The sequence below is a fragment of the Heptranchias perlo genome, chromosome 7, assembly GCF_035084215.1.
Source record: "Heptranchias perlo isolate sHepPer1 chromosome 7, sHepPer1.hap1, whole genome shotgun sequence".
Lineage (NCBI taxonomy): Eukaryota > Metazoa > Chordata > Chondrichthyes > Hexanchiformes > Hexanchidae > Heptranchias > Heptranchias perlo.
Genome location: NC_090331.1, coordinates 27,901,060 through 27,927,009, shown reverse-complemented (window position 1 = coordinate 27,927,009; position 25,950 = coordinate 27,901,060). Strand labels below are relative to the sequence as shown.

The 25,950-nt window shown below is 42.2% G+C and overlaps 1 protein-coding gene across 1 annotated transcript in view; it reads right to left on the bottom strand.

Annotated features, from left to right (window-relative positions):
* LOC137323576 (low-density lipoprotein receptor-related protein 1-like) overlaps positions 1 to 25,950 on the bottom strand; it is a 1,400,855-nt gene that overhangs the window by 173,365 nt on the left and 1,201,540 nt on the right. The window contains exons 59-66 of the mRNA XM_067987196.1: positions 23,260 to 23,447; positions 22,235 to 22,440; positions 15,337 to 15,525; positions 13,381 to 13,529; positions 9,676 to 9,769; positions 9,119 to 9,235; positions 8,888 to 9,007; positions 6,942 to 7,061 (exon numbers count right to left, since the gene is read on the bottom strand). Of these exons, the coding sequence (XP_067843297.1) occupies positions 6,942 to 7,061; positions 8,888 to 9,007; positions 9,119 to 9,235; positions 9,676 to 9,769; positions 13,381 to 13,529; positions 15,337 to 15,525; positions 22,235 to 22,440; positions 23,260 to 23,447 (1,183 nt within the window). The remainder of the gene's footprint in view (positions 1 to 6,941; positions 7,062 to 8,887; positions 9,008 to 9,118; positions 9,236 to 9,675; positions 9,770 to 13,380; positions 13,530 to 15,336; positions 15,526 to 22,234; positions 22,441 to 23,259; positions 23,448 to 25,950) is intronic.

The window sequence follows — 25,950 nt, the reverse complement described above, 5'->3', positions numbered from 1 at the left end:
CTTGTAAAGTTTAGTTCTACTGTTCCTTATTTTTGATGTCTCCCTTCATTTCACTCTCTCGCTCCATCCTCTTTACATTTTTCTATCTAATTCCTTTCCTTGTGGTCTGTCTCTTCCCCCTCCCCCCATGTGAGGGAGAACTTCCACATCTCTCAGCTGATTTCATTTAGCTGTACAGAACAAATGCCTGAGGCCATCGCAAACATTTACCTCCAAATGTTATCCTAAGCTTCAACACAATGTTACTCCGAAACATAGCAGTGCAGTTAATCGTATTACAAGAATCAATAGTTGTATCAATAATACAGCCAGCTTACATATCAGTACATGGCAACTAAGTTTACAAATGTATTATGAAAACATACTGTCTTGAAGAACACTATACATATGCTATAAATATCATACACACTGATTACAGCTGTATTTGCATTTATCCTTTTATTAAACTTGGAGCATTACAAACATTTCAAAACAGTCTATGAGCAAAGGAAGCTATGCAGCAAATTAGCCCTGTACCAAATATTATCTACAGTTGTTCAGGAAAAATATTGCAGAGGGGAAATATATTTTTAAAAGAAGGTGCATGTCCTAGATTACCAAAGCACCTGAATTAACCGATATCTTTCTCATTTTTTGCTACAAGAATCCAAGTCAGGCTGCATTAATCCTTTTGTATAAGACAAAGAAGTATATATATTGTGCACTTTGGGGCAGAGTTCTGGTGGGGTGGGACTTCCGCTTGCCTCTCTGAATCTACCCCAACCCAATCCCATTTCTCCAGGTTGGGGATAATTTGTGAATCATGGAAGGCTCCGAGCAGAATTCCCACTGCCAAGTGGGAGCCCACCAGTGCGGAGAGGGCAATCTTGATGGAAACGCCACTGTAGCAGCAGAAGAGCCCGCCGAGGGATCTTAAACATGAAGAAGTGCCCTGAAGATTGGAGTGCATATCCCACTGAGGTCTTCGGCTGGCACCGGAGCCTTCAGCAGGTAAGTGCTGGAGTCAGACTAGAGGGATAGGAACCTCCTCCCTTCGCGGGATGACCTCAGGGCCTTTGCTACCTCACCCATGGCAGCCCCAGGAAGTGACAACTGAAATGTACTGAGGACCCAGGCCCCTCCCCTCATCACTATTTACATGAGATGGGTGGGGAAGCAGAGGTGGTCCCAGAGGGGGCAGCGAAGTTGGGTGATGAGACAGCAGTATGCACCACCATGTGCATTTTCCTGCCACGATCCTGTCTGATTTTGAGCAAAATCACGAAGGAGAATCCTGGCTTACGTAGCAAGTAAAATGAGACAGTTGCGTAATTTGCATATTTTGCATTAAACAAAATATCGTCTATTAGTGCATAATAAAATTACTACTTAAGTGGTGGCATCTTGAACAATGGAAATCCATCAGAACTGTTTATTTCAAGGGTATAAGTCCCCACTTTTTCCATAAAGCAAAGATGGGGAATTGGATTTTGTAGATAAACAAAGTTATTTCTACTATGTTTCATCAGACCCAGATTTTCCTGTCTGTGAGAGAGGATGGTGGGCAGAGGGCTTGCCTTCCTGCTCTGTGGGGGAGTGGGATGGAATCAGGACCCATTTATCTACTCAGTGCAGAGAAGGGGGTGAGAGCTATTTTTACAGCTCGCGAGAGGCGGGGTTGAGGGTGGATTGGGATAGACCATTTTGCACAATGTTCCAGAGACTCAATCTTTTAACACTTACTGAAAATGTGCTCCCCTTGTGTACATTGAGAATCCATGCTGGTCCACATATTGCACTCGACACACATCATGAGGGTTCCCTGTGCTGCCTTCTCTCTGTGTCTAACTTAAAATTGTTGATGGTGTTAGCCTGAACTTCCACCAGCATCAAGAATCAAACTCTGCTTGCTCACTTCACTAATTATAGACAAACTCCTGTCAAACTAAACCTCAAGGCTTAATTCCCACTCAGGCTAAACACCACACTCCGAGGGCTAGAACCTGGGCCGTGTAGCGCCCGTTGTTTTAATGCTACACAGCCTCTTGAAGTGCCAAGATGGCATCTTGGCTGCGCAAGCACGTTGCTAGCCTGATGTGCGTCGGATGCCATCTTGGTATAGGTATTAGCACATGCGCAGAGAGCAAACGTCGGCAGCATGTAAAGTAAGGAAAAAATGGATACAATCAGTGTGCAACGCTGGTTTAAAGTGACAGACACCGTTTTGGAACTTAATGCTCAACTCAACGCACAGTCTTAACCACGACCATCTACTTTTGGCTGCTGATGCATTTGTAATTGTTTTTGGAGGTCTCCTATACTTGAATACTTGGACGCGGGGACATAACTTAACATTTAGAGACAGGACGTGCAGGAGTGAAGATAGGACATGGTGTTACACGCAAAGGGTGGGAGAAGTTTGGAAAGCTCTTCTGCAAATGGTAGCTGATGGTAGCTCAATTATCAATTCTAAATCTGAGATTGATAGATTTCTGTGAACCAAGGGGATTAAGGGATATGGGGCGAAGGCGGGTATATGGAGTTAGGTCACAGGTCCACCATGATCTCATTGAATGGCAGGGAACAGGCTTGAGGGCCTAAATGCCACTGCCACTTGCTGCCTCCTGTTATGCGCCACCCTCTCTTGCAAGAAAGCGGGACATGTGTCTAGGTGATGTGCCTGTCATGGTTGAATAGCTGCCAGTGTGTTTGGCCTGTGAGTTCTGGGTGGGCGGCTTGCAGCAGTAGTAATGTGTAAGGGTGAGAGGAAGTATCTGATTGGTAGAGTTGAGTACTGATGGAAAGAGTTTGTTGGTATGTGGGTGATGGGGGATGTAGTGCGTTGGGCAGAAGATGCGGCTAATGGTGTAGATGGTAGGAGACGTCACTTGACAATTGACCTCACTCACCTTGACCACTCATGTCAAAGTATTGAACTTCTTCCTGCACTGCATCCATGTTCGTGGTGCTGTGCACCTGGCATTGACTTCATCCCCCACTGCCTTTTGGGCATATGTCTGGAGAGCCTCTTGCTACCCCTCCCTCCCCCCACCCCGTAGATATAGGCTGTCCATCCTTCTGTCCACCTCTTACACCAAGGCCTCTAGTGCATCAGCAGAGAACCTTAGTGCATGTACTCTCGCAGGCATGGTACAAACTCAGATCGGCAGATTGGTGAGGTCTGGCATGCAGATTGGAGATCTGGGATTTAGTAGTGCGCAACCTTTATTCAATGTTTTAACATAACTCATCAGTTTGCAAACATAGGGACGGGACCTGTGTTTTATGTGTACGATGTCTGATATCCATTCAGACAGCAGACTGTTATTTTTAGCAAATAACAGGTATCGGCTACCTTGAAGGGATTTTAAGAGACATCCTCCCTCTAAGAGATGGGGTTCCCCCTGCTGGTGGAAAGTGCGCATTTCCTGAATCGTCCTGTCAACCGAGATTTTAACGCTGCTGTCAGGTAAGTCCTCAGGCCGGACAAATGTCTCATCCTGCCTGCGCGGGAAGCACCGGGTACAGGTTGATCACGGATCGTGATTAACCCGCGCTTGGTTTTGGGGGTTAACCAATTTAACCCCCCCAGCCTTTTGCATTCCACTGTTCCTCGCAGCTGTAGGCAATATGCACTAAATTCTTGAAAACTGATCACTGACTAAGGGCAGGGAAGAACAATATGTTAAACTTGGGAAGACTATAAATAACATAGGCTCCAGTTTTTATACATAGGACTCAGTCTTTTCGTGCTTCTACCCAATACATTGATTTCTTCCTCCAAAACTTGGCAGCACATTGAATGCAGTCTGACTAACTACAATTTAAACACCTTTTGTTTTGGTAAAAGTTTGCTATATTACTTGACTATGGGTTAAAATATATTAAAATCTTGCAAAAAGGTCAAAAGCATTGGTAGATTAATGCACTGTGCCATTGCATTGGATTTGATTCGTCACAGCACAATTTACTGGGTTTGTCCCAGTTAGTCATTTTTGATATGTGCTTTAAATTGTACCTTTTTTGGCAGTATTGATGGACAGTGGATTAATTCACAAACCCACTTACTGCAATTTAAAGCTCAGAAACCACTAAGACTTGAAAATAAGTATATATAACATATAATATAGTATGAAGCTTTGCTAGATGAATCTAACTACCTTTATTGTTAAAAGTTTTATGTCTCTGTAAATGTGTGTCTGTATGATGTAGTGCTGTAATTTTGTGCTTCTCCTTTGATCAATCAGATTGCAGGCTGCAGACCACTGTCCCTTCAAACAATCACCTAATCATGACAGAGTGAGTACTATTCACCAGAAGACCAGCTGCTTCTGCTGGTGGGTTTTTATGAGATGAGTGCTGAATATCACTGTGACTTCATGTTGCAATCAAACACACTGGGCTCAATTTTGGCGTCGGGTTTCCGTCGGGTTTCCAGCGGGGGGGCCCCGAAAATCCCGATATCCGGTCACGTGACCGGATCGCGACGAAATCCCGGCCACTTCCGGGTACCGCGCTGACGTGCGGGGCTGCGCGCGCAAGCCCCGCTGGTGGGAATCCCGCAGGCAATTAAAGCCAGCGGGGTTCCACTTGAGTGTACTTACCTTGCTTGTTGAGGTCAGTTAATGAGCTGAATCAGCTGTCAAAAGAGGAAGTGTGGGATTTTAGGTTCAAGGCAGTGAGTTTCACACACTGGGTGAAACAGTCTCTCTCCAACCAGGCGTGTTGCAGCCAGGAGCCTGTGGCAGGTGCCAAGGTGCACTCCACGGGGGAGAGCCCTCACCCACACAGGAGGCCACTGCGTCACATAGGGCAACCCCTGCCCCCCACCAAGCCAGAGGACAGACCGACACGAAACCGCAGCCCCAGTCCGAGGAACCACCCACCAACCTGCACAACCCCTCAGACCAACACCTGCCAGATGGGTGGTGTGTGGACACCCTCGGAGGACGAACAGCATGACCAGCCCCAGTAGCCTCGCAGTCCACGCCGTCCGCCGCAGAGACGTGGAGCCCCCCAACACGGTGTTGTTGCACGCCCACCTGCACAGCAGGAGGGAGGGCTACCGCAGAGAGAGACGCATCACAGAGGGCACTACCCTCGCCACAGGGTCCACAGACCGAGGCGCAGCTCCCCGGACCTCTCCGAGCAGCAGTGCACAGGGAGGCGCAGATTCGCTCGACATGTAGTCGTGGAGATCTGCAGCCTCTTTCATGCCGAGCTGCTCCTGGCTGGCCCCAGCACCAACTGCTTACCTGTCGCTGTCAAAGTCACCACTGCCCTCCACACCTTCTCCTCCGCATCCTTCCAGGGTGCAGCCGGCTACACCGCCGATGTCTCTCAGTCGTCTGCGCGGACGAGCCCTGCAAATACACCTGCACCTACTCTGCAGTAACACGATGGGTGGCATCAGTGGTGGGTCCTCATAGTGATACCCAGGAGCGGGCATTATTGGACACAGCGGACAGGATTCGCGGAGACGTGGCAGTGGTGGTGTCAATATAATGTGTGCTGTTTGTTGCTCTGAAATTCAATATGGGTAACACCCATGACAAACCCTCAGACACCCTTGTGCACCCCCTTCATGCTCACGACACGTTTGCCTTACGCTGCCTACTGCACATATGTGATGCATGCCCTGTGGCTGCAGCACAGGTGGTGGCAGGTTGAGTGAGGCTGGCCGTGAGGGAGATGCACGAGAGGGTGAGTATGGGATGGAGCAATGAGATTGTATGAGGATTGGGTTGCGTGTTAGTGGCAAGATGAGTACTGGCGAGGTGAGTAGGTGGAGGTAAGATGAGGATGGGGTTTGAGTGGGTATGAGGGGTGATGTGACAGAGTAGTGTTGGCGGTGCCGAAGGAGATGTGGGGTGGGGGCAGTGTTGTGGCAGACGGAGTGTAGGGGAAAGACTTCGTGTTCTCACTGTGGCTGACCTACTGTGGTCATTGCAGCGCCTCCTGCACTGTATGCAGGTGGGCCATATGTTGGTGGCGCAGGTGACCCCCTCTGCCACCTCGAGCCAGGCCTTCTTGGTGGCAGAGGCAGGCCGCTTCCTCCCGACTGCCGGGTGGAAGATCTGTGTCCTCCCCCTCCTCCTCACCCCATCTGATGATACCTGGGGTGAGGCATCATTAAACTGGGAGCAGCCTTCCCCCTGGGCTGCTCCATGCTGCAATTTGTTCCATTGGTTGCAGCATCTGTCAGTGGAGGACTGCCCCTTTAACTAGAGAGCCTCCAGCTGACAGATCGTACTGCGCATGCGCAGCCCGCCCGACGTGCAGACCAGCGCCGCGGATCCCGGAGGAGCAGGTAATTGATTCCTATTAGTGTGTTGCCTGCTACGATCGCGCGGGCAACCCACTAATTTCACCGAGTGTGTTGATCACACTCCCGAAACCCAACCCGCCGGAAACCCGCAGGCCTGCTAAAATCAGGCCCACTGTTTCAAGCTAGTATTTCCCTGACTCACCATTAGCAAAGCCATCGGCTATTAATTCTCTGCAAAATATAACATAATAGAAAGTTACATGCTAAGATTTGGAGCTCCTTTAAATGATAGTATGGCACACAGTGTTTGCTTTAGGTTATAGTCAAATCACATCCCTATGTACCATACATTTCAGAGTGCTCCATATTTCTAGTTGGAAATTTGCTTTGACTACCTGTTACACATTGCTACTGAATAGTCCACAGCACCTCCATCAGCTAATTTCTTCCCTCTCCTCCAAGTATTATTTTCCTAAATAAAGATTTCAGAGTTAATTCTTTACCAGCATCACTGAAGAACAGTTTATCTGGTCGTTATGAAATTGCTGCTTGTGGGACTTTGCTGTATGCAAATTAGCTGCGGTTTGCCTACATTACAACAGTGACTGCACTTCAAAAGTACTTCTTTGCTTTGAGGTATCCTGAGGTCATGAAATGCGCTATATAAATGCAAATCTTTTTATAAATAGCTTACTGCAATTCGATTCATCAGACCCATCTGCACAGTCGTGGTCCTTGTCACAGACCCATTCTTCAGGAATGCATCGCTTGGTTACAGCGCACTGGAACTGGTTTGGAGAACAGGTAACCTCAGCTAGGGGCAAAGTTAAAAATGTTCTATGAGAATGTTATTCGTAAAATTAAGTGTAAGCAAAAGCTTCTAGCTAATGGATGGCAAGATTTGATTCAAACTTGGCTCCTGAACATACCATGGTTTATTAAAGTTCTTACTCTGTTGAAAAGCATTACATTTAAATTAAAACTACATATCACTTTGTAAATTTATACAGAATAGAGTTATATGATCACTATCTAAATCGCAAACTTGCTGTTCTGGATAATGACATGTAAACTAAGTTCAATGATAACTAATATACATACAAATTGCCCAAATTAGAACATGTATTTTGAACAAATTTTTAACCAACTTCAACTATGAATGATTTGACTGATGAGTTTCTTTAGCGGTTTCCAGCTTATGCTTGTACTTGCAAAATCGCTCGGTATTTACTTTTAAAGCTGAATATAAAATAGGATAAGGAAATATTTGGGAAACGCAACTAAAACGCTGGCATAGTCCTCAAAATGTTAAATGGCTTTCAAGTGGCAATCTTTGATGGACTGAATTAAATCACATATTAGGACATTAACTCAACTGAAGATGCCATATTCTTCTGGTCTTCTGAAGCAGATATTACTAAATATTTTGCAACACAACCAAATGGCCTGATTTTAGATCTTAAAATGATTACTGATTATGGGAACTGAAAATACATTAAAAATATTTTTGTTTTATAAAAGTGCATTGCTCTATTTGCAATTAAATGTAGATTCATATTTTATGTAAGTAAGTAATATCTGTTGTACGATCATAGCTATATTAACCATCAATGCTAGACTATCTCAATATGTGCAAGAACTGTAAAATCTATCAGCTGGTACAGGAAAATTAATTAATTCTCAGCATAATACTATTAATTAAAACCCTTTTAAGTAGAGATTCTAAATGCATTACAGGCAGATAATATGGATGATTAAAATGTCTTGGTTCATAAAAGATTTCATTAGATTTTCTTTCAAACAAAGAGATTTGTATTTGGCCAAGATATGGCCTTGGAAATTCTGCAGCTACAGGGTTGGCTAGTGGATTAGAGCATCAAGCAGCATTAAGATTCATTGCATTGTGATTCAGAATATCAGAGTTCTTTTAAAATTTTCAGGAATGCGAGTCAAGAGCAGTCATAATATTGGGAAAAACTGGTAGATTTCCTTTACAGTGACCTTTTGCTATAAAGAATAGATCATTAAAGATATTATGCCACATGTTAGAGGCTATCTAAAAGTATTTTTTAATAATCCAGGATTTTTCCTCCCAATTTTCTTTCCTCTGCAGAAAGTGGTGAATCATGTTGAAATATAGTTTCCATGGTGCCAGTCCTTCAGTGGCTCATCCAAGCAGCCATTCTTCATGTAAACGTAGACAGTGAGTTGGCAGGGTCTTAATGAAGGAGGGCCTCGTAGCCAAGTCCAATGCTATCCTCTTCCAGCATCCACACTTTCCAACCAGGATCAGAAGTGCACAACCTGGCTAACTTTCCCCCTCTGCATCCAAGAGTTACTGGTCAGGATTTTCCGCTTCTGTGCTTGTGATTTTCTGACCATTAAAGTGAATGTGTGGGAAAAAATGGATTAAAATGGGAAGCAGAAAACCCCAGCCACTGAGACTGTTGCAGCAGCCTACGACTGACAAAACTGCTAACTCTCAAAAGGAGCAAGAACTGACCTTGGGATATTCCTGGTCTGTATTACTCAGTACCACACCATGCAGCACATTTATTACTGAGCCACAGGGAGATGCTTAGCTAGGATTCATTAATATGCAAGATACACTATCTTCAAAAGCTGAATTTTTAAACTCACGGCAATCACTTTCATCCTCGCCATCACCACAGTTATCTTGACCATTACATCTGAAGATGACAGGGATGCATCGCCTCTTCCGTGAGCACTTAAACTGACTTGGAAGGCAAACATGTGTCTCTAAAGAATTAAGAATAAACACGATGTGTTCAATATTCATAATTGAAATCATGACATGACTTACACAAATATCCTGAATGTAAAGCTAAGCAATTCTAATACCGTACTTACCACAGTTTGCTTCATCTGAATTATCCCCACAGTCATTCTCACCATCACAGATGAAGGCAGGCTTAGTGCATATTCCAGTGCCGCACTGAAATTGCCCTGGCCTGCATTTAAATTCAGCTGGGAAGTTCAAAGAAGTGTTACTTATAGAATAGAAGAAATTATAGTTAATTTGTGATAGGTATAGATTGATTACTGTGCTAATTAAAAAGGTAAAGAAAACATGCGAAGGACTTGTAACCGAATTCTGCTATCTACCTAATTATTACTATAATGGCTTTTATGGATCATAAAAGGAATAATATGTTCTCATTTACAACCGCTGAAGTCTGTTTTATTAATGAATATGTTAACATTTGGACACTTTCACACCACTGTTGTTACCACGGACAGCAATAACTGCATATAGGGAGCAGGACAATGCAGCACCTATCCAGGGAGGGTAACGTTCTTCTATTAGCAAATAGTCTTATTTGATAGTCTTCAGATATGGTATAGACTGAACAGCAGATAACATTAAACAAATTAAATATTGGTGACAAAATATTAAAAATACTCACGACAGTCTTTGGGTTCATCTGATCCATCTCCACAGTCATCTTCTGTATCACATTTCCACCAGAATGGAATACATTTGTCATTGCTACAGACAAACTGTTGAGACAGTATTATAAACATATCATACTAGTGGCCATATATGAAAGAGATATTTATTGCTGTACGTTGCAGAGAATAAGCAACAACTGGACAAAAATTTGAAACATGAGTGATTATTAAGTGACATTCCTTGATCATTGTTATGTTCTCACTCAAAGTTACTGGGCGGGGGTCAGGCAGCAAAATGCTGGAAAGTTGTAGTGTGTATTATTAAGGATTAGTTTAAGAGCTTGCTCAGCAAAGCGTAGAGTTCTTGGAAGAATTGTTCAAATCACTTTTATGTACTTTCCTTCCCTTATTCTTCCTAACTGTCTGTGAAGACAGTGACTCATGCTGCTTCTGGCTCCTTGAGTGCTGGCAGCCCACTGGTACCTCAGCCAACAAGCTATTCTTCATCTATGAGTCTGGATAGCAAGTGGTGGAAAGCTATTTAACAATGGAGCGCATCATAGCCGAGACCCAATGCTGTTCTTAGCCAGTGTCCATAGAAGGAGTCACTGGATAGCAATCAGGAGTGGGAACATTGGATGATTTTTTCTCTCCCTAGCTGAGGGTTCTGAGACCAATTGTAATGTCCTATTACCTCCCCAGCTGAAAGTAGCTAATTTAGCGCAACCCAAGAAATGAACCTGGGAATCTTCTGACCTTTATGGTTAACACACGGTTGGGGCACTCCACTCAGTGCAGCTCTCCAGCCTGAACATCAATCCCCTAGCTAGTACCTGTTGCTCCTTCTCTTTTGCACAATTACTATTCACTTCCAAGTCTGAGTGCTTCACTAGGACTGGACTTGGCAGATGACACCAGCAAGAGCAGGAAAGAACTGTCTGTGATATCAGTTGGCATACAAGTTAAGCCCCACATTCAAGCACACAGCGTATCTCCTGTTCTAGGCACAGATATCTGGTAATGACAGATAAGATATACCTAAGGAATTTTAGCATGGATGCAGTGACAGAGCTGCACCATCACCTTCAGCACAATCTGTAACAACTGTCCAGTACTGACAATCGTCAAAATCAGTATGGTGCTCAATATTCATGAATTGGGCTTGCTCCAGGATGAGGTCATCTGCAATATCAGTCAATTTGCTGTCCATAGATGTACCAAGAAGGTCACTAGTGTAGCATGCTTGGGAGCAACAGGTGACTTTGGACCTATTGTTCCCAAAGCTTTCCACAACTGGGGGTTTCCTCACTTCATGTCTGGGTCCATTAGATTAGTTGATATTGAGTGCCATGATTAATCAACAACTCCATTCTTGTTGTATCATGTGACTACTAGAATGGCAGAATACTGGTCTTTTGGATAGATGGCTATTGGTCTTTTTACGTCTAGCAATTTCTATGTTCCTGACAGGAGTGCCTTACATGAAAGGAGCTGATATAGATCACTTGTTCTGAAGATGCCCTAATTTATCCCTGATTTGAAGAGGAGGACCTGACCTTAATAGCTTAGGCTGTGGAACAGAGGCTGAGATAAGATGCTGGGAAACCATGGGTGACCCATGCTTGCCCCATGCTTACTAGGGGAGTGATTTCATTTAGTTGTTCCCACTTTATTGGGAAAAAATAGTTAATGTACATTTACCTGTACATTTAAGACCACAGGTTCTACCAACACCGGAAGTGAAATCTGATCCTCTGTATGTTTATCAAGGGTGGAGGAGAGAGAGCTAACCTGAACATAAAAGGCTTGGGACAGCTGGAGGTTGATTGATCAAAGGCACTGGTAAACAAAAGGTCCTGAGGTTGAAGTCCTTTCCTCTCTTCCTTAGACTGACCAAACTGTTGCAACCCAATTGCGTCTTGATGATTTGAATTGACAAAAGTCTGTAAGGCCTCAGCTTTTCCAGGGAAGAGGGGAGTGAAAAAGTAAACTGATCTTGACTGTAAAGATCCATCACAATGTTCTTGGGCTTTTTAAGTTTCTTAGAATGTTTATTAGAGCTTTTGGATGGATCTCACCAGTTGGGGGACACAATCTGAACAAATGTTGTGTCTATCTTAAACAGAAAATGAACTATCACACTTCTTGCACTATTTACACCTTTGAATAAACAGTGGCAAACATATCTTCCTTTTTCAAAGTCATGGGTCAAGTATTCACATTCTTTATAATGGATCTGAATAGAAATTGTTTTGGTTGCTGTTTAATATAGGAGATTCCTAGTACTCTGACTTTCTGCAAAATATATTCTTCTTTGGTTTGATTTATTTTAGTTGATTGCCCACCTGTCAACTGGACAGTGTCTGGGTAAAGGTCTTGTATACCTTCTGCAATCCCAGATCAGCCAAATGATAGGAGACATCCATCTTTAGCAGGCTATAGAATACACAGCTTGCTGTATAATAAAATAAATAACTCTCCAGCTGTATAATAAAATAAATAACTCTCCCAGTTAATGCGATGAATTATTAAAAATGTATATACCAATGGCACAATAGCAACAGGGTCCAAAAAGGTGTACCTGAAATGCTCTGCTCTAAATATATTACACTTGTGCTAGCCATGAGGTCTTTGAACAAGGGTAAAGTGCTAAGCTCGGAACTCTGATGTACTGAACTCTATCTGGGGCGAAAGTCTTCACCAGCAGGCTGAACACTTTTTTTAAAAAACAGAGAGGCTATATTCTGGAGATCTCACTCATGTAATAAGAACCTCCCCCCAACTCTCCCCATCCCTTGCGCACATGCACGCATTGATTTGGCTGTGGATCTCAAGTATTTATTGCTTTACAGACTAGGCCTATCGAACACATGACACAAATGTACTATAAGAATAACTTTCAGAAGATGGGCACTTTTGCCAGATTAGTTAAAAGATCTGTGTCCTGAAGTTATAGCCCCAGCCAAGCTCACGCCTGAGGGTTCAACTAAAAGAGAAACAGATAAGGTGGATAGAAAGACAATAAGTAAGCACTTAAGAGAGTTAAAATTGGCACTTATCTCTCTTGAGATTCACTAAAAACTGCAGGACTTTGTTCTGGAAGTCAAATAAAATCTATGCTGGGAATTTAGGTGGGAAAACTGAGGGAAGAAAAAAAATTGAGCTTTTGCACAGATCTGGGCCTTTATATGACATGGAAGCAAGGGGTCACATAGAACGGAGGTCCCAGTGATGTCCAAACCAAAAATAAAATGATTTCCCAGAACTAAGCAAGATTGAACAAATTTCTACAGTGTTTGAGGAATGCCTGAATGACAAAGAACAAACCATTTACAACCGTGAATAAAGTAAATAATTGTTGCTGACATGGGGAATTTTTAGATAGTGTGCTGTAAAAAGTCAGTACAAATGTCACCAGTTTTGACCATAAGTTCATCCTGTGGCAGACAATGTAACTACGGCAGTTGGAACATCTGCAGTACATCGTTTCAAAAAACGTTTCTACTGAGAGGAAAAAAAGTTCAGTTTAGACATGGCCAGTGACACTGATACTGTTGTATTACTGATTGTCATTGTGCATTCTCTGTGTACAGGATTTTTAAAATGGCTCACAGGGTAGTTACAAGGATACAGAACACCTTTAAAATATTTGCCCAGTGAGATTAATTAATTTACATGGTATGTCTTTAAAGACTGAGAATATCAGATGCATACAATACCTGGCTTGCAGTGCAGTTGGAAAGACAAGTCTTGCCATCAGCAGCAAGGTAGAAGTTTGTGGGACAAGCACATTTGTATCCTCCTCCAGGAGACAGCAAACAAAGGTTGCTGCAACCTCCATTGTATATTTTGCATGGGTGGCCAGGCACTGAGACAGAAGATAAAAGACATTTTATGAGACTATGAGGCTTTTAATCTGAAGTACAGTAAAATCAAGTCATATGCAAATTGGAAAATGTTGAATCGATTCAAAATTGCTAATAAGATTAGAAAATTTAACCTTATTTAAATCCGACAGAGACAAGAATGAAACCATGTCATAAAACTCAGGGGTAGATTGTAACTCCCGGCAGGTTTTGGGTGGGTGGAGCGAGGGCAGAACACATACACAAGTTTGAGGCTGTGGGTATTTTAACTCCTGGGCCTCATCTGCATGCTGCTGTCAGTTGCCTGCCTGAAATTAGGGGAAAGAAGCAGCCAACTGGTGGTGGGGTGGGAATGGAATTTTGGTTGGCCAAAGGCCACCAGCAAGCACCAAAAGAATGCACATCAGCAAGCAGGAAAGTCACAGGGAGGGGAGGAGTTCGGGGCAGAGGAGGCCGGTTCATGAGACAGCCATCTGCTTCCGGTGGGCGCCTTTGCCACCTAACTTCAGTGAGCAGGTGATTAGTGCGGTTCCAGTGGGAACAGGGCGGTAAGGCTAAATGCTCCATTATAAAGGCTCCCCTATCCTGTTCCCACCAGGCAGGGTGAGTTAAAATTCACCCCCTCTGTAACCCATCGTGACGTAAAAGTGCAGAAGTAACAGTAGTATCACATTGCTGTTACTAGAAAATATAGTTAATTACAGCTTTAGCAAAGAAATATCGTATAATTGGTGCAAAAGTAATTTTTTATGAGAAATAAAATTTACTGCACCTACAATGTCAGTTATATAGTAATTAAATAAGCAGACACTACATTGCCTTAAAAAATGGTGCCAATGGTTGAATGTTAAATGTATTAACTTATTTGGCTTTGAAAAGGAAGCAAAAAAAATGTTAATTTTATTCATATCAAATTATCACACTGTTATTTTGGGGTATTACAGCAAACAAGCTCTCAACTACCCTAACAGATCCCTTTTTTGGCAAGAAAATAACTTGCATTTCCTGACATTACAATGGAAGAATCACTCCTATTACAATTTTGTGAATCTTACCTGCAGTTCCTTTTAAATGTCAGATTATAAATTCACGAGACCTTATGGCTGAGTTTCTTTGTATATTTGGAGGCATAATAAATAGTTGTGTGCAGGTAGAAGCAGCTGTACTAATAAGGATAGATGGCTGATGGTCTATGACTCGTGACTTTTTCTAAGCTTGAAATTTAGTCTGTATGCCGTCAGTGAATGCCAATCGTCTTGTGAAATCCTGACATATCTTTAGCAAGAGCAAATGAGTCACTGGATAAGGGAAACTGTCTTGGAGTGAGGATGAATGTCAAGTGCACACATTCACAATTATGAAACAAGAATTAAAGGCATTGTTAGCAAATTCTCGTGAAGTCAGATAAAACCGAGTATGATTCTAAACCTTTTAAAGTGCTTGTCACAGCACTTGTGCTAACTCCACAAAGCTCCTGTTCGTTCAGCAGGATAAGGGTCAGTACATGTGATGTAACCCCTGCGAGTCAATTAATTTAGGCTTAGCTGACTATAGGCACCTGTGGGGGTTGATGTGCTGAGTTCATGCAAGGCTAGCAAGTATATGTGCAAAATATACACTGTTCTGAAATGATTACCATATAGAACTCATTTTTATGCACTGTGAGCATGTTTCCTTCTTCCAACTTGATGCTTTTTAAAAAATGAAAGAGCAAAATGGCTTCCTAGCCATAATTATACAAATTATCCAATTAAGCAAGTGATTTATGGATTAACTTTTGAAAATATATAGCATGTCACGAGAAATTACCATCTGGCTGCCTGTGGGGATGATACACATGGATATCCATTATCTGATGCCAGGAGCTGATTAGTGACATCTTGTTCAAGCCTGTGGTTTTGTGAGCACGGCTGACCGACTTAGTTTTCCAATCTGTCCAGTAGATGTAGTCTTCAAATAATGTCACCGCTAATACGTGCGGGATATCTTGATTAAGAACTGTAATAGGGTATGGTTATATTAATGCACTACCTTGGAAGACTGCCAGCCACAACATTCAATATTGCATGAGCCATCAGATACAACTGGCACATAACTTCTTATGAATAATTGCTGTGACAATATGCCAACTCCCCAGGGTTCTCCATTATCATTTAAAAGAACACAGAACAAAGCATGAACTCTGTTAACTGAGGTTTCAATCGGTCCAACACCTGACAGAAAATGAATATTCCTGCTAACAAGAGAATATTTTGGCATTCTTCAACATGAAATAACAAATTCATTTGGAAAGATAGTACTTTGAACTGAAATCCTATTAAACCAGCTAAAACTCTCACTGAATTTATAACAAAAAAATGGATTAGCATGAGATATACAGAGTGCACTCAGTGGAGAACAACTTTCCATAATTTTCTTCCCCTTTTTTCCCTCTGTCCTGAAGGTGCTCAGTCTTGCTTGGGTACAGTTCCAATGGATGCAGGCAGCCCCTTCTTCATGTGTGAGGTCAGAATGTAATTTGACAGTGTAGACCATAACAACCAAGCCCAATTCTGTCCTCAGTCAATGCTCATACAAATGTATTTCCAACAGAGGGCTTTGGGCAGCAGTCAGGAGTGGAAAGCTTGGCTGAGATTTTTCCATTCCTTTGTGGAAGGATGCAGTGGCTAATTAAAGCACCCCAGCTGTGATCAGCTAACTCAGCACAGATTAGGAATAGGAGCTGGGATGCAGGGCGATGCATTTACCCACTAAGCTGTCAGGGGGTCTATATAAAAATTTGAATGTGGATTTCATTCCAGTAATGTCAACTTGGGCGATGAAGAGAGAATTATTTTGCATTTACTTCCCTTTTTTGACCTCTAGGAATAGCTTTGTGCTGTTATCATTCACTAATATTTGCAAGCTGTTAATAAACTTGGTACAGATTTGTTCCATTGAGTCCAAAATCCTTCTATGCCCTACTTTCAATTGTAAACAATTTTACAACACAAAGTTATAGTCCAACAATTTTTATTTGAAATCTACAAGCTTTCGGAGGCTTCCTCCTTCCTCAGGTAAATGTTGGACTATAACTTGGTGTTGTAAAATTGTTTACAATTGTCAACCCCAGTCCATCACCGGCATCTCCACATCATGACTACTTTCAATTAACAGACTAATCAATAATAGAATTCAAATGCTCAACCTATACTGCTGACAATACAAAGCTTGGTGGGAAAGTAAGCTGTGAGGAGGACACAAAGAGCCCGATATTAGGAGGGAGGCGGGTTGCCAGCAGGGGGGTCGACTGGGCACGTGGGTAACCCGCCCAGTAAAATCAGTGGGTTCCCCACGCGATCGTAAGTAAATTGAAGCCACTTACCTTGGCTTCCGGGTTTTGCGCTGGAAAGCTGCGCAGTGGGCGGACTGCGCACCCGCATCATAGGTTGACAGCGGGAGGAGCCCTATTTAAAGGGGCAGTCCTCCACTGACTGATGCTGCAGAAAGGAGCCAAAATTACAACATAGAGCAGCCCAGGGGGAAGGCTGCTCCCAGGTTTAATGATGCCTCACTCCAGGTCTTACTGGATGGGATGAGGGGGGGGGGGGTGGAGGACAGAGAACTTCTCTCCGGCGGACGGGCGGAAGTGGCCTGCCTCCGCCACCAAGAAGGCCTGGCTCGGGGTAGCAGAGGAGGTCACCAGCACCACCAACATATCACGCATCTGCATACAGTGCAGGAGGCGCTTCAATGACCTAACCAGGTCAGCCAAAGTGAGCACACTTACTCATTCCCCTACACTCCGTCTGCCACATCACTGCCCCCACCCCACATCTCCTTCTGCACTGTCAACACTATTCTATCACATCACTCCTCACACCCACTCAAAGCTCATCCTCATCTTACCTGCACTTACTCACCTCGCCAGTACTCATCCCACCACTACCACTCAACCCAATCCTCATACAATCTCATGGCTCTATCTCATACTCACCCTCTCGTGCATCTCTTTCACAGTCAGCCTCAGCCAACCTGCCACCACCTGCGCTGCAGCCACAGTGCATGCATCACGTATGTGTAGTAGGAAGCGTAAGGCAAACGTGTCGTGAGCAGCAAAGGGGTGCACAAGGGTGTTTGAGGGTTTGTCATGCTTTTTGTCATGCGTTCTGATCAACTCACATTACATATTATATTGTCACCACTACTGCCACGCCTTGGCCATTCTTGACTGGCTTGTGCAATAATGCCCTTTCATGAGGTTCTCCATGAACACCCTTGTTGCCACCCATTGGGTCACCTTACAGTGGGTGTATGTGTACTTGCATGACTACTTTGTGCAGGTGCCTGTTGCACAGCACTGTGTTGTGCAACTCCATGTGGTGGAGGTGGATGGCATGCCTGGCGAGGCTGGTGATGTTGCTCGTCCTCCAATGGAGTGATGAATGCAGCAATGGACCCCCACTTCCAATCCTGACGGTGTGAGTGAGAGGAGGTCCACAAAGTAGGTAAATGTGTTTGGACAGCTGAGTTTAGGGTATGATTTAATAATTTTGATGTGGAGACAACGGTGTGGCAGGCAAAACTTTGTCTGAGGTGAGCGTGCCCTGCTGCAATGAATGAGGGTTTACCCCGCATTAAATGGACCTTTGCAGCTGCCACTGGCTGCTGGCTGCAACACATCTGTTTAAACAGGGAGTGTTTCCCCCAGCATGGGAAACACGCTCTGGATAGGCCAAAATCTGAATCCTCCTAAAATCTCCAACTAATGAGGTCTGTAAACGACCTCAAGTACCCAGATAATGATCTTAAGTGGGATCCCGCCAGCTTTGATTGCCGGTGGGAGTCCCGCATGCGGGGCCTGCGCGCGCACCGATTTGCATCATTGGGGAACCCGGAAGTGGGTGGGTTGGAGCCTGGCTCCGGACCCCTTCCGGGAATCCCCAATTTTAGGAGCCCCCCGCCACGAACGCACCCGCTCGACCATCCGAAAATTGACCCCAAAGAGTCTGCAAAGGCATATAGACAGGTTAAGTTAGTGGGCAAGAAGGTGGCAGATGGAGTGTAATGTGGGGAAATGTGAGGTTATTCACTTTAGTAGGAAGAATAGAAAAACAAACTATTTTTTAAATGGTGAGAAACCATTAAATGTTGGTGTTCAGAGAGATTTGGGTATCCTTGTACACGAAACACAGAAAGTTAACTTGCAGGTACAGCAAGCAATTAGGAAGGCAAATGGTATGTTAGCCTTTATTGCAAGCGGGTTGGAGTACAAGAGTAAGGAAGTCTTGCTGCAGTTGTACAAGGCTTTGGTGAGACCACACCTGGAGTACTGTGAACAGTTTTGGTCTCCTTACCTAAGGACCAAGTGAGCTGTAGTATTGAAATTTGATTCTAGCTTTTTAAAATTATTACTTTCAAGGAAAAAGTCACTGGAGGTGACTCGCCATTTTTTTCTTCATTTCTGGGGTGCAACGAATGTTCACTAGATTGATTCCTGAGATGAGAGGGTTGTCCTGTGAGGATAGATTGAGTAGCATGGGCTTATATTCTCTGGAGTTTCGAAGAATGAGAGGTAATCTCATTGAAACATAAGATTCTTAGAGGGCTTGACAGGTTAGATGCTGAGAGGCTGTTTGCCCTGGCTGGAGAGTCTATAACTAGGGGGCATAGTCTCAGGATAAGGGATTGGACATTTAGGACTGAGATGAGGAGGAATTTCTTCACTCAGAGGGTTGCGAATCTTTGGAATTCTCTACCCCAGAGGGCTGTGGATGCTCAGTCGTTGAGTATATTCAAGGCTGAGATCGATGGATTTTTGGAATCTATGGGAATCCAGGGATATGGGGATCGGGCGGGAAAGTGGAGTTGAGGTCGAAGGTCAGTCATGATCTTATTAAATGGTGGAGCAGGCTCGAGGGGCCTTATGGCCTACTCCTGGTCCTGTTTCTTTCTTAAGTTCTTAAGCCTCTTGGATCATGCCTCTAGGTAGATGTCTAACATGAGTCTGGCTATACAATTAAAAAAAAAACCCTGCTTCACTTTGAGAGCCTCTTTGGTCAGCATTAATGAGGATAAAGAATTCACAGGGCCATCTTGGTTCAAATAGAACATGTTGTAGCAATCAATCATTGATGAATTTTTGAGTTCCACATTGCAATTTCAAGAAAGTCTTGAGCACTCTTTCAAATCTAACATTTTAATTCCTTGTAAGTATCAAATACTAACTCCAAACTATAAGTAGTAAACACAGTAGACAGCTGTAGAATACGGAATATATTTTACTCATAAGGATGATCTGGAGCTTTTCTCTTATAAATTAGAATACATTCATGGAAAAAGTGTTGAATTCCACATTTCTCCACACAGCATCTTATGTTTACACATCTGTTGCCTTCAAAACGGAGATAATTTTCTGTCATTTATCACAAACGGATGATGATTTTTATTCTATAAAGAGAACATGCTGATTTGGATAAAAACATAAAATACTGCAAAAACACACAGTAGACTCATCAGCATCTGAAAAGAGAAAATTGGCTAATCTTTCGGGGTACATCCCTTCATCAGAACCATTAAACCAACTTTCCTTTTATGATTCTGATGAACCTGCTTTGTATTTTCAGCATTTTTTATTTTTACTGCAGATTTCAGAATTTGTATTGCTTTTTTCCCCTTTAATTTTTAATGACTAGATTAGATCCTCACAAGCCAGAAGACTGAATTTTTAAACACCAATGGCATCTTCAAACAGCAACAGCATAAGGTCCTGTGCAGAGCTATTCTGAAATAGTCCATTAAATTGCTGCATCCACCATGTTACACTGTAGAGTGATAGAAAATGGGTCTACTTCTGTAATTCCCAACATGATAAATCTCCATTCTTGGCTGGACCGAGAAATCCTATTAATCCTTATGGGCCAACAAGGGTTCATCGAGGTTTTACCCCAGAAATGAAGAAAAAAATGGCGAGTCACCTCCAGTGACTTTTTCCTTGAAAGTAATAATTTTAAAAAGCTAGAATCAAATTTCAATACTACAGCTCACTTGAAATCCAATTTTTATTGATACCATTTCCTGAACTTCACCCAAAACTATTAAAACTAGAATGCAGGCGAAAAATCTTCCATTACTAAATTCCTGCCTGACCCTGCTGCATAAACTCCAGTCGCAAACCTATCTCATTGCTACTGCTGTGTACTGCTCTAAGGCCAGAAGTGATGACATCAGTATCACCAAGCTCTGAGGAGTCACATAACTTAACGTGACTTATGTTCCAATGACCGACTTCCACAGAAGATATTCCCTGAGAAACAGAAACTGCAGAAGGAAAGTCCAACAAAAGCAATTTTTCTCACACACTGGAAAACAAGCCACATATTTCAAATGAGCAGAATACTGCATGGGAAAAAGCTGAATATGTTTTAATTCCACCCATGAGGCTGAGTTGTGTACTATGATTTGCAATTACATTTCTCATAAAATTTATCAGGCAGTTTTCACTTGGGGAATAAAAAAAACATATTTGACTCTTTTCCACTATAGTCATCCATTAAAAATGCTATTTATATCAGCATCTCAGACAATACTAATGTAAATTAGTTACTTCATAGTTTCTTACATTTTTAAATTTTTAAAATGTTTATATAGACATAAAGACATAAGTTCCCTTTTAACCTTGGAGCGAGTGCCGAGCGTGGGGCCGAAGAGGTGAGTGTCTAGCGGCCAACATCAGCCCCGGGCCATTTTAACTTCTGGGCCTCATTTAAATATACCAGGCTCAACTCCCGCCCAAACCCGGCATTGACGACTTCAGGCCGGCAAGCGGAAATCAGGCAGCAGCGCGCAACCGAGGACCTGTGGGAAGAGTTCTCGGAAGTCAGGTAAGTGGTGGAGGGAGTAGGTGAACGCGTTCAGGTGAGGGAAGCCCGGGGCCCTACATTTCCCTGTGGGGATAGAGGAGCACTCCAGCTTTTCGTGGCTCACAAGTTAACATTTAAAAATTAAATTAAATTACCTTCTCAGTCCTCTTCTGGGCCGGCTGCTCCTTTTGCACCCGGTGCTCCTGGTGAGGCCGGCACCAGGTGCCAAACACGGCTTCTCACTGTTAAAATGTTGTCAGGTCTGAATTACAACACCAGACATTGACTTTTGAATGTCAATGAGGCCCTCACCTAACAGGGCAAGGGCCTCACTGGCTGCCCAAACCGTGCCAGTTAATATGGTGAAAGGCGCGAAGATGACCTGACTAAAGTGAGTAGCTTGTTGCTGTGATTTTAACCGCGCATACACATCATTCTTGTTAGGCGCAGGGGGTTAAAATTGGGGCTACAAAGTGGATATCCGATTACGATCACATACAAAATGGCATATTGAGATCAATAGATTATCAATTTCTGTAATAATGAAAGACATCTCAGCAGACTGTAGCACTGGCAGTCTTTTGCCAGTAAAAGATCATTTTATTGTACATACCGTAATTTTACAGTATTTTACTTGTTGCAGACAATTAAGTGATAATTTTACGCAATGATATATTTATCAATATTTTCATTTCACTACGTAGTTTAAATAGAAACATCAGCCATAGAATCAAAAGAAAACTCACCAAATCATGAGCAAATTTCAAAAATGAAATATTTGGCATTGTTTATTATGTAGTATGCTGAATTAAAATATTCACATATAAGACAATAGTTCAAAATGAAAAAAAAACAGCCTTACCTACCTCTATGTCTATTGGATCCATCCAGGTCAGCAAACTCTATAGAACCTTCCTGATCATCAGCCCAATACAGCCTGTTATTCACATAATCCAGACAGAGACCACTTGGCTTTGAAATTTTTGTGTCTATGACAACGTTTTGATTAGTTCCATCCATTCCTACACGGCCAATGTGTGGATAATCGCCATGGTCAGTCCAATACAAATACCTATTCAAAAATATTTATTAAAAAGATGTTAAACTGAGTTCAAGTTCAAAAATAAAAAAGAAAATACTGGAAACACACAGCAGGTCAGGCAGAACCCTGACGAAGGGTCATCGACCTGAAACGTTAACTCTGTTTCTCTCGCCACAGATGCTGCCTGACCTGCTGGGTGTTTCCAATATTTTGTCTTTTTATTTCAGATTTCCAACACCTGTAGTATTTTGCTTCAAGTTCCAATATGTTAACCTTTAAATCTGGCACCACTTCCTCAAAAAACTATTATCTTTTACATAATTTGTCACACATGACAATTTTGAAGGTGGAAATAATATGACCATCCAGAAACAAATTCAAATAAGAGTAGAATTGTATGCTTCAATACACCAGTGATAGGCCAAAGAAATAAAAGAGATACGTGAAATATATGATTTAAGCAGATCTACTGCCATTGTTAAACTACATTAATATGAACAATAATTCATATAGAAATTAGAACTTCCATCTCTAATATGCAAAGGGAAGGGAAAACAATAAACCATCCAAATGCCATTTTCATGTGCACAGTTACAACAGCAGCGTCTCACAGATAATTCGAACGTTGGGAGATTGAAATGTTGCCACTAATCTCCTACCATTAAGCCCTTAAAGCACCAGAGCTACATTTATGGAGTTCCTTTATTAAGCAAGTGAAGAGCTAGCATAACCCATAATTTCATATACATAAGAAAAAAGGTCGATTTATTTAGGATTAGGTATAGCTCAGTCATTGTGGAAACATATTTCGATTACGGTTTTATGTTGCTGTTAAGATTATGTTCATACCCAGTGCGAGGATCTATTACTAGGTGTTTAGGAATCTTCAGCCCTGTGTTCACAAGGACTGTCTGATAAAGCCCATTAAGTTTAGAGACTTCAATAGTCAGCTTTGTTTTGTCACACCAGTATAGATTCTTGCCAATCCAATCAACAGCCAATCCATCTGGAATAGCTTGTCCTGTATGCTGCACCACCTAACAAGAAAAAAATAAAGTATCAATGCTGACTAAACAGCTAAAACTTTTTGCCTCAAGCAATAACACACAATGGAAACAGAGCAATGAGTGACAGTGCAGCAAAGATCTACAAAGATTTATATCCTCAAAACAAGTTTTTTTTAAAGAAAAGCAAACTCCATTGTATATAAACAAAACAGAACAAATCAAATGGAACATTTTTCATTGTGATAGATACTCAGATTTAATGCTAAAATGGGGATAGAGAGAAAAGCATAATGTTGCTTTGGAGGATTGCAAATGGATGACAAAACATAACTGTATTCATAATTCAGTGAGCCCAAAGACTGACAGAAGCCAAGAAATCTCCAACAGAAACCTGCATGTTTGTTGAAGTGTATTCAGGATTTGTTGAGAATGCTAAATCAACTGACTGGAATCTATGGGACACCGATAGACAAGGCAAACAATTCAGCAAGAGAAATTATTAGCAATAAATCATGAAATCCACAATAAATGTAACTTTTATGCAATACAGTGGATTTTAGTTCTTGTCAGGTTCATTATTAATTTTTCTAAGTCACAATTTGTTTCAACAATTGTAAGTATTGGTTTTCAAACAATCTTATTGTGATTATGATTTAGGTCTTTTCCAAAATTGAAAGTAATTTAATCTCTTCTATATATTTCAACTGAATAGCGATTTGGAAAAAAATGATGCACACTTGGAAGTGCTTTAAGTCTCCATCAGCATTTCATAAGTTACATTTATATAGTTTCAAGCAGTTAGAAGTTAAAATGGATACTATTCTCTTAACTAGATACACAATGGAAGGCTGGAGACAGCCAAACTTAGAGAAAAGCATTTAGATCTAAAATTAGTTTGGATGAAGTTACATTGATATCCTGAGGAATATGCTTAACATATTGTTGTTTACAGGTTGATGGATAGAGCTGCAGGGCTAGAAATTACTGAATGAATGCTTATCATGTTGGTATGACATTCCTCTTCCCACTATTTAAAATAAATGGGTTTCCATCTGCATTAAAAGAGTGAACAGAAGGAAGGGAGGTGAGGAAGGTAAGTGCTCATCTGCTAATATTGCCGATAATATTTTCTAGCTACTGTTGTGGTCCATGAGCAAAGACTTTCTCCTAATGTCCTGGCCAACATTTTTTCCTTAAACAAACATTCTTAAAACATTTTATTTAGTTATTTATCTCATTGCTGTTTGTGGGACCTTGATGAGCGCAAACTGGCTGCCATGTTTGCCTACATTGCAACAGTGACTACACTTTAACAGTACTTCCTTGGCTGTGAAGTGCTTTGGGAGGTCCTCAGGATGTGAAAGGCACTATATAAAATGCAAGTTCTTTCTTTCTTTAAGTAATATTTCATACCAAGGGTAGATAAGGCTGATTTGTCCAATGGAACTTCAAGAAACTGGAAAGAGACAGCTTTCTGAAAAAGCTGTGGATAGATTCCAGTTCTCTCATGTAATTATTGTGATGTTAATATTCTGCCTAATGCACCACAATCCAACTCCAAAAAAGTGCTCACCAGAAGGCTCATGAAAAATTGCCAATTCAAATAACTGCCTACCTAGAGTCCGTATCCCACTCCCCCAGCATGTAAATGGGGGTGGGTAGGAGCAGCCTACATCTCCATGCCATTTCCTCCAATTACCATGCTAAATCCAACCTCTGAGAACACGTCCACTATGTAAGTGATGGTATAAACAGCATAATTACAGATACTACATTGAGGAGGCCAGCTAGGTTGTCATATCTGAAGCTTTGTGAAATTTGCCAGGTCATTGATGTTTGTTGTTTGTGGAGCTTCCCCTGAAGATGTCTGCTCCCATATATGATGAGTATTGGAGAAAGTTAATTTTTGGCCTGAAGAAATGAATTTCTCAATAGGAAGAGATTAGATTGGAGGAACTTAGAGTGAGGCGTAACAGCAGGCGTTTGTTTCCTGCATGTACCTATTCACTCCATGAGGTATACTGACCCAGAAGGTCTTATTTAGATTTCTCTACCCATCAATTCCTCAGAGGGCTAGGTTTTTCTTGGGAAGTTATGCCAGCTGCTGGCTGAAGACCTGCACCCCAGTAAACATGACCACTGGCTTGAATTTTTTTGCAAGAGCTTTCCAGGCAGCGAAACTTTTGTCACATTAATTAGGCAACTGAACGCCACCATATAAAGGTCACTAATAGCCTATTGAGGTGGGCCTTGCAGTTTATTATTTTCTCCAAAGAATCTGCAAAGCAAAGAGAGTGAGCAGTCCAATTCTATAGATTGGCAGGATTCCCACTGAGGCAAGAAGCAATTGATGGATCACATGTGGTATTAAAATCCCTCTACAACAACCCCCTCGGCTCCATTGATAGGAAAAGTTTCCACGTCCAGCCAGAATGTCCAATGACTGTGTCATGCCTACTACCCAGAAGCAATAATGATGCCTTTTTCATGCAGCAATCCGCCATACCAGCATTGAGGACACAGCACCATGTAT